At 43.1% G+C, this 12,387-nt stretch overlaps 2 protein-coding genes across 2 annotated transcripts; one reads left to right on the top strand and one right to left on the bottom strand.

Moving 5' to 3' along the window:
• Positions 1–808: 808 nt before the first annotated feature.
• On the top strand, positions 809–6,844 carry pex11g (peroxisomal biogenesis factor 11 gamma). Its single transcript, XM_084065671.1, has 6 exons — positions 809–1,004; positions 1,225–1,515; positions 3,111–3,302; positions 3,763–3,941; positions 4,391–4,459; positions 5,402–6,844. The coding sequence occupies exons 2-6, from the start codon at positions 1,453–1,455 to the stop codon at positions 5,625–5,627; spliced, it is 729 nt and encodes a 242-aa protein (XP_083921797.1). The 5' UTR covers positions 809–1,004; positions 1,225–1,452; the 3' UTR covers positions 5,628–6,844.
• A 2,166-nt stretch (positions 6,845–9,010) lies between these two features.
• On the bottom strand, positions 9,011–12,104 carry rmc1 (regulator of MON1-CCZ1). Its single transcript, XM_084065670.1, has 2 exons — positions 10,910–12,104; positions 9,011–10,560 (listed from the first exon to the last, which is right to left on the bottom strand). Exons 1-2 carry the CDS (start codon positions 11,981–11,983, stop codon positions 9,661–9,663), a joined length of 1,974 nt encoding a protein of 657 aa, XP_083921796.1. The 5' UTR covers positions 11,984–12,104; the 3' UTR covers positions 9,011–9,660.
• Positions 12,105–12,387: the final 283 nt, after the last annotated feature.

Raw genomic sequence — 12,387 nt, 5'->3', positions numbered from 1 at the left:
GTCTGTCGAGTTTATAATGTAAATAAATAAAATATCTTTTTGTTATTTGATTGTGTCTTGATTTTATATTGTTACTGATAACAGAACAGAACATATGTTTTAATAAGCTAATTTTCTTAGCTATATTTGTTATTTTAATGGAAATGTCTACAGTGATATTGAATTATGATAATAACAGGTCAACATTGGAATTACTGTACATTTTAGATCAAGTTCATGCCCTGTCCTCGACAGAGTCAACTCCTAAGTGTTAACCACTGTTAAACCCTATGGATCAGAGTCCTCCAGGGCGCTATACTGGGCCCCCTCCTGTTTTAACTCTACACTAAATATCCTAGGCTAAAATAGCAGATCTACAAGCTCAAGTATGTGCATGTCTTGGCTAATTTGGAATAATAAACAAATAAATGTGCATGTTTCTCAAACGTGAAAGGATTCGGTGCTCAACAGTAAAGGACAGTATAGGCCTACAGTATATAAGCAAATACATTTTGCCTAGGCATGTCAAATACACCAAGATACCAGATCACTCAATGTGTGTGTGTGTGTGTGTGTGTGTGTGTGTGTGTGTGTGTGTGTGTGTGTGCGCGCGCGCGTGCGTGTGTGTGTTCTGGTCTTAGATAACATCAAAGAAGTACAGGAAAGATTAAGAACAACACAAATGTATAAACACAGTACTGTCAAACTGGACCATAGTTTGATCACAATGTATTAATGAATCTCTTGCATCTTGTCGGGGATTGACTACTACCGTCTGAATAGTACTTCCTGTTACAAAGTCCAGCTGTAGTGTAATGGATCAGTGTTGTGTGTGTTGTTTTGTGTTTGGATTCACGGAGACGTTATGTTGTCACTGGCATTCATGAACTTGCTTTTAATGGATCTTTATCATGCTTTTATTTTCTCGTTGGGAAACTGAGACCTGTACATTTTCATGCAGAGACAGATCCATCTACAGTAGAGATCAATTGGGACAGCTGTCCTGTTGCAGCCTGAGACATATGGTATGGTAAAGTTTAAGACCTTTGCGAAACATGTGTTACAAATGAATAAAGGCTGTATGAAGAATGAAATCATAACAACAAAACAAAGTAACTGAAATGGGAAGCTAAAACATGACAATAACAAGACAGTAATAATAAATACAACACAGATAAAACTAACTGAGATTCATGTGAAATGTGAGTTTTAGCAGCTTTTTAAAGGAGTTTTCCTTAATGCAAGGGTGAGGACGTTCCAGAGAGTAGGGTCTACAACTGTGGAGGCTCATTGACTCTTATTTGTGAGTCAGAAGACCTGAGCAATCTCACATTGTGCAGTAGGACCTCTCTACTGTCCTGCGACCTCTGTGACATCAGTAGGACATCTGTCCATCAGACTGTGACATCATCCAGTAGGACATCTTGTCCTTCAGACTGTGACATCACCCAGTAGGACATCTGTCCATCAGACATGCAGGAGTCACTGGAGGCTCTGGTCGGTGTGCTGGAATCATATAGAGGAAGAGATAAAATTGTGAGTATTTCATCATTATATAATTCTTAACCATAATATATGTAGCGTCCATATTCTGGGGGGCGACCAATTCGGAGAAAATTGCAGATCTACAAGCTCACAACGCGTCGCCTTGTAGATTTGCTATATTTGGCGAAGAGATTTGGTGATGTGGAGGGAAAGAAGGAGCATACTTAGTATAGAGCCCTGGGGGACCCCTAGCTCTGGTACAGACTGTTAGAAACTCACGCTATGGACCAGTGCTAGGGGACCCCAGTCAACTAAGTACAATATATTCTGATCGTGTTAATTGATTTGACTATGTAAGCATGGGTCTCGGTTAAAGAGACCTTGGTTTCAGTAAGGTCAAATAAAAAAGAATACTGCTCAGACACTTTTATATCTTTTAGTAAGTACTGTAAGTACTGTAACTTTTAACACATTATGATCATTATAATTGTCAGTAATCATCAGTAGGCTAGTGTAAAATATTAGTAGTTAGTAATTATTAGTAGATTCCTAGTCGGAAACAAGTCATCTACTGTAGATCAAGACACTAGTCTTCTAAGTGTCACCTCAAGATTCAAGAGTAGAAAGAAATGGTTGTGATTCCACTTTTTTTTTTGCAGCAATAGAAATACATAAATACATAACAAGACAACATAACAACCCTGCAAGCCTGTGTAAGAAACAAAGGCCAAGGACACTGGTCACTTTACAGCATCTGCATGCTCACAATGTGTTTACGTAAGATGTTGATAACCTGGGAGTACAGCACCTTCAAGCACCTTAAGCACTAGGACAATGGGACAAAATAGTTCTCCTGTTGTATATACACGTTTGCTTTTAAAATTAATTATATATATATATATTTCAATTACTCTTACTAATAGTGACAATGTCTGAGGAGCTGACCAAAAATACATTTTACTCTTATGTACCTCTACAGGACAAGACGTAATAATAAAGACTAGGGATGCACCAATATATCGTCCGCGTATTGGTATCGGACGATATTCGCCTCGTTGACTGCCATCGGCATATCCGCAAATAATTTGACATTCACTGATGGCAGTAGCCGATGTTAATCTGTTGTTGTGATGCATTATGGTGGTGTATAAAAAAGTTGATTTGTTTCCCTGGCTCTAAGGATGAAAAAATAACAAAAACAAAATGAACAGATTTGGTATAGCATCGGCCATCGCCAAAATTGTCATTTTTAGCATCAGTATGGGCCCAATCTGGGAACCCACTGGCAAAAAATATATTTTTTCTTTCTTTGAATTTGCCTCTGGGGGCACCGCCCACGTTCCCGTGTAGAGACCGGATGTCGTTCCGTTCACTCGACTTCAGCCCTCCTCTTCCGGTGGTGCGTCTGTGTTTTCATTCCTACTAACAACCAACTCTACACGTTGTAATGGTAGTTGACGACCGATTCAGCTGCGGAGCTCTGAATCTGTCTTGATAGGTTAGTATGGGCCTCGATAGAATTTTCATGTCGGTGCATCCCTAATAAAGACCAACTTGAACCCTCATGTGAGAGTTCTTATATATTCCAATAACACGTGTATTTGTCTAATTCTTCCTGCTGGTGTCTGTGGAACGGGGGCATCTAGATCAGAACAGTGTGTTATGGGTCCCAGCTGGTCGGTGGGGTTCTGTCGCGGGGGACGGAGAAGAACTCGTCTCAGCTGGGTAACAGCCTGCTGCTACTGTCTGCTCAGCTAAGCCACTGCAGGACGGTGCTCCGCCTCTTTGACGACCTCTCCATGTTGGCCTACTCCCACAGCTACGGACTGGGTGCAAGGGTGAGTTCTCATGTTGACCTACTCCCACAGCTACAGGCTGGGTGCAGGGGTGAGCTCAACAAGGGTGATTTAGTTGTTGCGCGTAGTGTTGTGCACCGAAAATAGATAGTAACTTAAAAGTATACTATGTTAGATTCATTGATCCAAGCTGGAACACAATTGATTGATTGATCATTAAATAAAATGCATGCGGCCCACCCATCTGACCACTTAACACGACAGCCGTTCGGCTGCCGTGTTAAGCAGTCAGATGGGCGGGCCGTGTGCATTTTCAGGTTTTTCAAGTGGGCCCTGATCCAGAAAAGGTTGGGAACCACTGTTCTACATGCATAACAGGTCCGGCCCGCATGATGTCGCATTTTGTCCCTGTCTGGCCCATGACCAAAAATGAGTTTTTTAACACTCCCAATCTAAACGGTAACATGGAGTTCTTATTTTAACTTTTTGGTTTTGTTCTTAGGAGGAGGACTGCGGCGTGCGGTGGATCTCAGTGCTGAACAACGTGGCTGATCAGTTGTACTATCCCTGTGAACACATGGCCTGGGCCGCAGACGCAGAGCTCATCAAAACCAAGTCTGACAAGTGGTGGCTGCTCAGCACTGTGCTGTGGGGAACCTCCCTGCTGCTGGGAATCCTTAGGTAAGGCTCAGGTCGATTCCTTAAGCCCTGAGCTCACAACATTTCTAAAGGTTGTCCTACATTTTTCAAAATGTTTCAAAAATAGCAGATCTACAAGGCTGAGGTTGTAGATCGCTATTTTTGAATAGCCAAAGTACAAAATGGGGCTTAAGTGGTTAAGAACACAACTAGTCGTTGAGTCCTGCTGGAACAACAGTGTGCTTGGTCTTGTTACTTACAACAGGGATTTAGATTTAGAGGACAGAAAACTCAACTCAGCTCAACTTCATTTGTATAGCGTTGGCTCTTAGCCACTGTTAAAGTCTTAAAGGGCTTTACAGGCCCACATGTTATCAAAGAAAACTAAGAACAGCCCCCGGCCCCGACCTTTGGGTCTTTGGTGCAATTTCCACCCCACAGGTTGGGAATGTGGAGCAAATGACGATAAAAAGGTTTTTCCTTGTCTCCAGGTCAGTCAGGGTTGTCATGAAGCTGAGGAAGAGGCTGAAGAGATGTGAGACAGACAGAGCTCACAGCAGGTACTGTACTGTGTGTCCTTTCACATCACTGACATGCTGTTTCTGTACATTGTGGCAACATCAGAGCTCCTTTCCCACTTGTCACTGAAACCCATCACCTACATCCACCAGCATGTCGCTACCTTACAATCTACCATCTTGTACATTACTGTATATGTAATATCCTGTATTGTCTAGTCTTGCTTGCTTTTTAGACACCTCTCGCACGAGCATTACATACGGTATTCATAACTGTCATCTAATGTGGGAACAGTAAAAGAAGGGGAATGTGTGAATGACTCCCGATTGCCTTTGCTGTAGATTATTTTTACCCAGAATGTTGTGGATTCCATGTGGGTCATGAGCTGTAGTGTATACTGTATTTACTCACTTAAACCCTATATACAGTACGTAGTTGCCGGGGACTCCCAGGGCTCTATACTAGGTCTGTTAGTATTTCCCTCAACATCAAATCTCTTGGCTGAAAATAGCTAATCTGTAGGGTTTAACCCATTAAGACCTGAGGCCGATTCTACAAATGTCTTCTAAATACTAAGAGTTTTCTGAAAAACTTATGTTGCAATATCAGTGGTTCTCAAAACCTTTACCTTTACCCCCAACATTATATGTATTTGGCCTTGGACCCCTATCTCAAAATATTTTGTTCCAGGGACCCCCAGAAGAAAAAACTTTAGTGAAAATGTTTCACTTTAAAAATAATTTTAGAAAATAGCAGATCTAGCTTGTATATCTGCTATTTTTGAATAGGCAAAGTATAGAATAATCGTTAAAGTGGTTAAAATCTAAAATGACACAGATGCGTTCCCGGTTTTAATGGGTTAAGTGTGGTTAAAGATCTACCCAGTAGTAATGAATGGGTTATAACGTGTGAATGATTATGTAGGCTTCAGGATGAATGAACTTGAGACACACTGACAAGATGTGTACCTCTGGTCTCCACAGTGAGGCCAGTGCAGCGAGCCGCTCTCAGCTCCATGGACAGATGAGAAGGGAGGTCCTCAGTGTCATCAGCAGCATGGCCGACCTCAGCAACGCCGTCCATTGGATGCCGCCCGGCTTCCTGTGGGCGGGACGGTTTCCCGTCTGGATGGTGGGCCTGATGGGCACCGTCTCGTCTCTGATTGGCTTGATCCAGATGAATGACAGCAGCAGCAGTAGCAGTGCATAGATTTAGACGTAGCCGACTAGTGATGTTTTAGATTCTAGTCAGCTAACACTCTATGCCAGCGTATTATTTGAATATCAAACAATATTCATTGAGACCTCAGACTTATAAACGGATCAGCTTAGTGTGTTCTGGCATAATCACCTCAATAATGTATGCAGAAATGTCTAATTACATAGAGATAGAGATTGTTTGGTGGAACACGCAACCAGAAGCCTTAAAATGATGAAATAGTTTGTATATACTGTAGGTTTCATAAAGTATGTAAATACAGCAGGAGGATCTTAAAACCATTTTACAGGAAGGCTGTCTTAGAGGATCTATTAGTCTTTAGATCATATAATAAAACATGCTGTGCATGTGTGTAGGCATGCAACAGTTAATGGAACCAATCGATTTAACCGTTTATAAAAAATGTATAATCTATCCCTATTTTGGGTTAGGGTTTGGTTGTGTTACTAAGCCAGTGGTTTTCAAAGTGGGGTCCAGGGACCCTTGAGGGAGTTCCAAATGGACCCTTACAGGTCTGTAACTCTTAATTTACAAATGGAACCGTATGGGTCAATTTGGTTCCATTTGTACAATCCCAGAGTTATGGGTCATTGAACCACTGATTTAAGCTTTCCAAAATGACAATCAAATAACAATAATAATGTTAAGTGGAACACTTTGCAACTCATGCTAAGTTCAGGTAAACTTTTGTTATACACTCCAGACAGTCTGTGATTTAAATGTCACAATCCTTATTAATCATCAGAAAATTGTTTTTTCGAGGGAATCAAATTAAGTTGGTTTTCTCCATATTATTAATACAGTATTAAAGATTATTGCCCTCCACAGCAGTCATAATCAAGCGGAAATCTAGCAATCTTATTTTTTATGCAAATACTCTTTTGGAGAAAGGACGATTGGAGCCTTTTTAATTTGTTAATCAATATCTAAAATCGAAATAAAAAGGCTCCAATCGTCCGAGATTGCTCCAGCGCCGTCTTTATTCAGTTATACGTGTCCACTCCTGAGATTCACTGGATCAGCCTGATTTCGGCTTGAGGCGTGGTGGAATATCCCTTTAACTCTTTAGGATAAGTATTGAGAAACTTTTTTTTTTTTTGCTGAAACAGTTGCTGCATGAACTGTCAAAAATAAAATGTATTGTAGACTAGAGGTGCGGGTCGCTACGCGACCCTTCCGTCTAGTCGCTGGCGCGAGGCTCTCGTGTAGTAGGCTGTAGACTATTGTAGATTATTGATTATATTGTAAAACATCCCACAAAATGAATAACATGATTCTATTTTTAAAATAAAAAAATTAAAATCTTGTATTGTCTTTGCAGATCTTTCCTTGCGACATTTCATTGAGTGTGACTTGCTTACACCAACAGAGTTTTTAGCGGTGCCAACCGCTCTACGTTTGACTCTGTCTGCGTGTCCGTTTGTTTGAGCACGGGATGAGCACGGCAAAGAAGCAAACAGCTATAACTTCAGTTTGCAGCATGCCACCAAGTCCAAATTTGGTATGTGGAGGACTTAGACCACCAATAGGGACGAGCATGAATTGATGACGTTATCAAAGAGGGGTCCAGGGACCCCCAGCGCCCGTATGAGCACGGGATGAGCACGGGACTTTAAACAGCTATAACTCCAGTTTGCAGCATGCCACCAAGTCCACATTTGGTATGTGGACTTAGACCACCAATAGGGACCAGCATGAATTGCTGAAGCCCCGCCCCCTCTGTCTTCCCATTGGCTGGCCTTTAAACAGCCATAACTGAAGTTCGCAGCATGCTATGGAGTACAAATTTTGTACATGGACTAAAGCCAGCAATAGGGACTAACTGTCATTACTTAAGCCCCGCCCCCTCTGTCTGCCCATTGGCTGGGCTTTAAACAGCCATCATTCCAGTTTGCAGCATGCTACCAAGTACAAATTTGGTAAGTGGACTCAGACCACCAATAGGGACGAACTGAAATGAGTTAAGGCCCGCCCCAAAGGCACCGCTTCCTTCACACAGGGTGTGATTTTTTACTGTGTAGGCTAGGCGGACACATGCACACTTCATTGGCGCTTCAAGTGCTACTGTGTAGCACTTAACCGGAACAGTGGGCCCCTGAGAACACTGGGCACCATTTTAGACTCAATATTTCAACAAATGCTACAAAACCTGTGATAGCCAGTAATTTTGGACAAACAAGAAGCTGAAGGGTACATTTACGTAGGTCTGATATGTACCCTGCATGTTGAAATCCTGTGTACATTATTTCCGACCATTTTCCGAAGCATACTTTAATGTTTTTACATTTTATGGGGAAAAACCATGGTGACTACTACCTAGACTAGTGGTTCACAACCTTTTTTAAATCAGGGTGCACTTGAAAATCTCGCAGTATTCGCAAAGCCTTCGCAGCCCACCCATCTGTCCACTTAAGCCGGCAGCCGTGTTAGGTGATCAGATGGGTGGGCCATATGCATTGTCAGAGCATGTTTATTTTAATGATCAATGGATTGTGTTCCGGCTTGGATCAATGGAACTAATTTAGCATACTTTAAGCTCCTATTAAGGAACCATTTTTTTCAAAGTTTTAAAGAAACAATACCATGAAATTGTTGTTACATATTTTTATGTAATGTCATATTAGAATCTTAGTGTTTTGACAATTATTTGGTGGCCCACTTGCAATATCCTCGCAGCCCACAGGTTGAGAACCAATGACCTTAGATCCCCTTCTGTACACATACCAGGCGAACATTGGTGAAGAGGATGCCATCATCTACTAATATAGCTAAATTAATATGGCCAATACCACCTTGACCCTGGAGGCAACCGGCGTGATCTAATAAGAGAGTGACGACACTAGCTTTGACCCTCATTGTAAGAATGGAATGTTGAAATCTCAATGAGGAAGTTCCAATGTTTGGAACTATAGCCCACAGCGGCCCGCTTTGCGGCGAGATCAAAGCGTGTTGTAACTCTATGGGTCTTGGGGCAACACATAGTTTGGTTTTCTTTCTGAAACAGGTACTGCATGAACTGTCAAAAGTAGATTTATTATTGTATTGTAGATCATAGTAGATAGATTATATTGTAGAACATTTTACATATTAAACCACTGATGTAGGCTAAATCTTGTTCGGTCATGGCAGATTTGATTTGATTCAAAACATAGAAGTTTCAACACAATATAACTTCAATCCTGTATGGAGACATAGATATAGAAAGGTAGATGGTATGCCTCATTGGCCGCTGCAGTTCATGTGACTGCGGCCACCATATTAGGAAGAGGGAGCCGAGCCTTCTAATGCAGTGGTTCCCAAACTTTTCAGGCCGTGACCCCCCAAAATAATCACATTTTGGCTCTTTCATAGGTGATATTTGGCAAAAAAAAATATTTTGTTGTATTTATTTGTTTTTAGCCATTTTGTATTTGCATAATTCCTTTTATATATATTAAAAGGGTCTTTAAAAGTCCTTAAATTGTCACTTTAGAAATGGGCAGATACCCTGTATACACAATGTTGCACATTAAGCTAATCATCTGGGGTCCCCCCAAAATCATGTGGGGACCCCCCTGGGGGTCCCGACCTAGTTTGAGAACCAATGTTCTAGAACTAATGTTCTAATGCATACAGTACGAGTCCATGTATGTCCACTGAAGCAGGAAGTCTCTCCACTATTCAAATCATAACTCAACCGATTTTTAAGCGGTTACATTTGTAACAAATGCCAGACATGGAGTTATGGATCCAGGATACTTGGTTTAATCAGAGATGCATATTGTCATACCGTTATCTAATCCAAATAACAGTAAGTCATAAAATATTAGTGCATTAGTCTTCAGTCACTAAAATAGAAAACATTTAATATGCAGGCCACATTGCAGAAATAGTTTTTTTCTGTCTGTATCCAACATCCTTAATTAATTTATTTATTTCGTATTAGTTCTGTGTGTGTGTGTGTGTGTGTGTGTGTGTGTGTGTGTGTGTGTGTGTGTGTGTGTGTGTGTGTGTGTGTGTGTGTGTGTGTGTGTGTGTCAGTCAGTCAGACGGTAGCAGCTTTCATCAGAGCTTGCTCTCCAAACAGCTGCTTGAAATAAACCACATGCTCCTCACAATGTTCCCCGGGGTTAAAGGCAGGGTTCCCTCTCAGCCTGTGGTTCCGTTGTTGGAAGGACCTGAACACCGTATAAAACAACATGTCGTTTGCGGTTTGACGTGCCGCGTCCAAGAACTTCCTGGCCGACACGTTGTCGTGGCTACCGACGCTCCTGATGAAGCGCAGCGCTCCCAGAACCTGCTGCTTGGACAACAGAACCTCTACGATCTCGTCGTTGGCCGTGGACAAACGCTTCAGCATGTCCAGTGACAGCTGGTGAGCGGGAGGGTAGGTACTCTCCAGGGACAACAGTAAGCAGGCCAGAGGTTTGGAGTCGCTCAGCACGTGGTATTGCAGGAACTGATGCAACATGTAGAACAGGTTGTGTTGAACCAGGGTCTTTATCACCAGCTCGTACAGGTAATGCTGAACAGTGATCTGGAACTGGTTGAGAGATCGGATGTATTCCATCAACACGGCGATGATGAACTTGTGGCACACGCCCTTCCTCTCAGTGAAAGACGATAGGACGTGCGTGTACATGTCCGATTGGTCGACAACGGCCTGCGTTCTGACCGGACGCTTCTGATTGGCCGCGCTCCCCCGGCTCGAACCCGCCTCCATTGCCACAGAGTAAGTGTGCTCGGCCTCCAGGTATTCCTTGTATACCTGGTTTAGCTTGTCAAACACTGTGGCTACGACTGGTAGACTGCTGCTGTCCGAAGACCTATCCAATATCTGGGAGCAGACAGACAGGATGACCATCTTACAGTCTCGTCTGCGTAGCAGGAAGTCCATCAACTTGCCTTTGTCCTGCAGGAGGCCTACCGTAGGAGCCAACTTCACCTGGAGATAGGGATGGGACGATATGAAAATTACATGTCACGATTACATTTACGACATTGCACTAATCAAAATATGCTTAAAACAGTCCCTATTCTGGGGGGAACGCTTGCCAAAAAGAGCCGATCTACAAGCTCACAACGCATTGCAACAAACTTGTAGATCTGCTATTTTTGACGAATCGATTTGTGTAGAGTGAAAGAGCGCATTTGGTACGCTCAAAAGCAAATTCATCCTAGTGTATGACGGAGGACAATGTCACGCTAAATCAAAATCACTGCAATACGATTATTATGAGCGTTTTTTTAATCACGATAAACGATAATAATGATTATCGTCAAGACAGCCCTACCTGGAGATACCACAGGTAACCTTCACTAGCGCTGATGATGATGTCAGGTTGGAACACGCTCCAGGACGAAGAGTACAGTTCACACGGTACCGGAGGCTGCACCGCTACAACCGCTGGGCCCGTCACGCACATGGTGTAAGGCTGTATGGAGCCGGCAGGGAGGACAGGTTGGTGTGTGTTGACGGCAGAGTCTGGATCCCTCAACCTGATGTCAAATATGAGAGAGGTCTGTGAACTCTGGTGATGGACCACCACCAGGTTGTCGACAACATTCAGAGCAAACTTCCCTGTCGTATTCAACGTCAACACGTGACTCTTCTTGCATGTTCCCTCCCTGGGCAGGTGGTACAGGACGACCTCAGCGCTGGGACTGTTGGCCGACCTGCAGTGATGCTTCAGGTACATCACGTACAACTGACCGTAAATGGTCGCCATAGCGATGTCTCTCTCGGACAGACTAAGTTTGGCGGGCTTGGGAACGACGGGAAGTTCGATCTCGAACTTTGACATCTTGGACATGGCGCCGTTCTTGAAGGCAAAGGGCTGCAGCACGTTGCCCTGGACGGTGGAGGACAGCAGGATGACAGAGGTGTCGGGACAGTACTGGTACCAGTTCACGTTGATGCTCTGACTCTTCAGCAGCTTGGCGCTGCGCTTGTCCGGGTACACCTGGTAGAACTCGATGCCCTGGTCCGTGACGAAGACTATCTCGTTCCAGTTGGTCCAGCAGAAGCCCAGCACGCTGGCGTTCTTCGTCTTACACTCTTGAGAGAACTCGATGTGAGGATAGTCTGGGACGAAGTTGATGAAATCCACAGACTTGGACGTCCTCTGTACGGCCAGGATCTTGTTGCCTATGGAGAACTTGATGCACTTCACCTCTCCTTTGTCGTCCATCCTGAAGGCCACAGAGCTCTTGTCGTCAGGACCCTTCACCACCACACCCGTAGCCCCTCCTGACCGCACTGCAAACACTTGTTTGTTGGCTTCATCGAAGAACACATTGTTGACACCGGAGGCGTTCTCAAACTGCACTGGGTTCTCACACAACGATAAATAATGTTCCCCACTCATCCTGCCCTCATTAACTACTAATTAATAAGGATAATTAATGAGTTTTTAAACAGTTTGTTTTGATTAAAACAAACAAAACAGCAACAAACTGGCTCCGTGTCTTCTCTTCGCCGACCGCTTCCTGGAATGAAAGTCACATCACATGACTATCACACTGTTCCTCCTCAGTGTTGCCAGATTTTGCGAGAGAAACAAGCAACCGGGTCTATGAAAACAAGCCCAAAAGAAGCGACTGGGTGACTGTTTAAAAAAAAAAAATGTGAAAAAGTGACAAAATGTGGAATCTTTTTGAAACATTTTAACAACACAAATCTTAATATGGGAGTCGCTGGCACAAAATATTTTCAGATGGGGGTATGTGGACAAATACATATTAATTTGGGGGACTTTATTTAGTAAGAGAT

This window comes from Gymnoscopelus microlampas (genome assembly GCF_963454915.1).
Source record: "Gymnoscopelus microlampas genome assembly, chromosome: 9".
Taxonomy (NCBI): Eukaryota; Metazoa; Chordata; class Actinopteri; order Myctophiformes; family Myctophidae; genus Gymnoscopelus; species Gymnoscopelus microlampas.
This window is presented reverse-complemented; position numbering and strand designations above follow the sequence as displayed.

What these genes read in the sequence shown, in the direction of transcription:
- pex11g (XM_084065671.1), top strand. Translation starts at nt 1,453, where the DNA reads ATGCAGGAGTCACTGGAGGCTCTGGTCGGTGTGCTGGAATCATATAGA. An exon ending in ATAGAGGAAGAGATAAAATT is followed by an intron (nt 1,516 to 3,110) that starts GTGAGTATTTCA and finishes GGGGGCATCTAG; the next exon opens with ATCAGAACAGTGTGTTATGG. An exon ending in CTGCTGCTGGGAATCCTTAG is followed by an intron (nt 3,942 to 4,390) that starts GTAAGGCTCAGG and finishes CCTTGTCTCCAG; the next exon opens with GTCAGTCAGGGTTGTCATGA.
- rmc1 (XM_084065670.1), bottom strand. Translation starts at nt 11,983, where the DNA reads ATGAGTGGGGAACATTATTTATCGTTGTGTGAGAACCCAGTGCAGTTT. An exon ending in GTTACCTGTGGTATCTCCAG is followed by an intron (nt 10,561 to 10,909) that starts GTAGGGCTGTCT and finishes CCCTATCTCCAG; the next exon opens with GTGAAGTTGGCTCCTACGGT.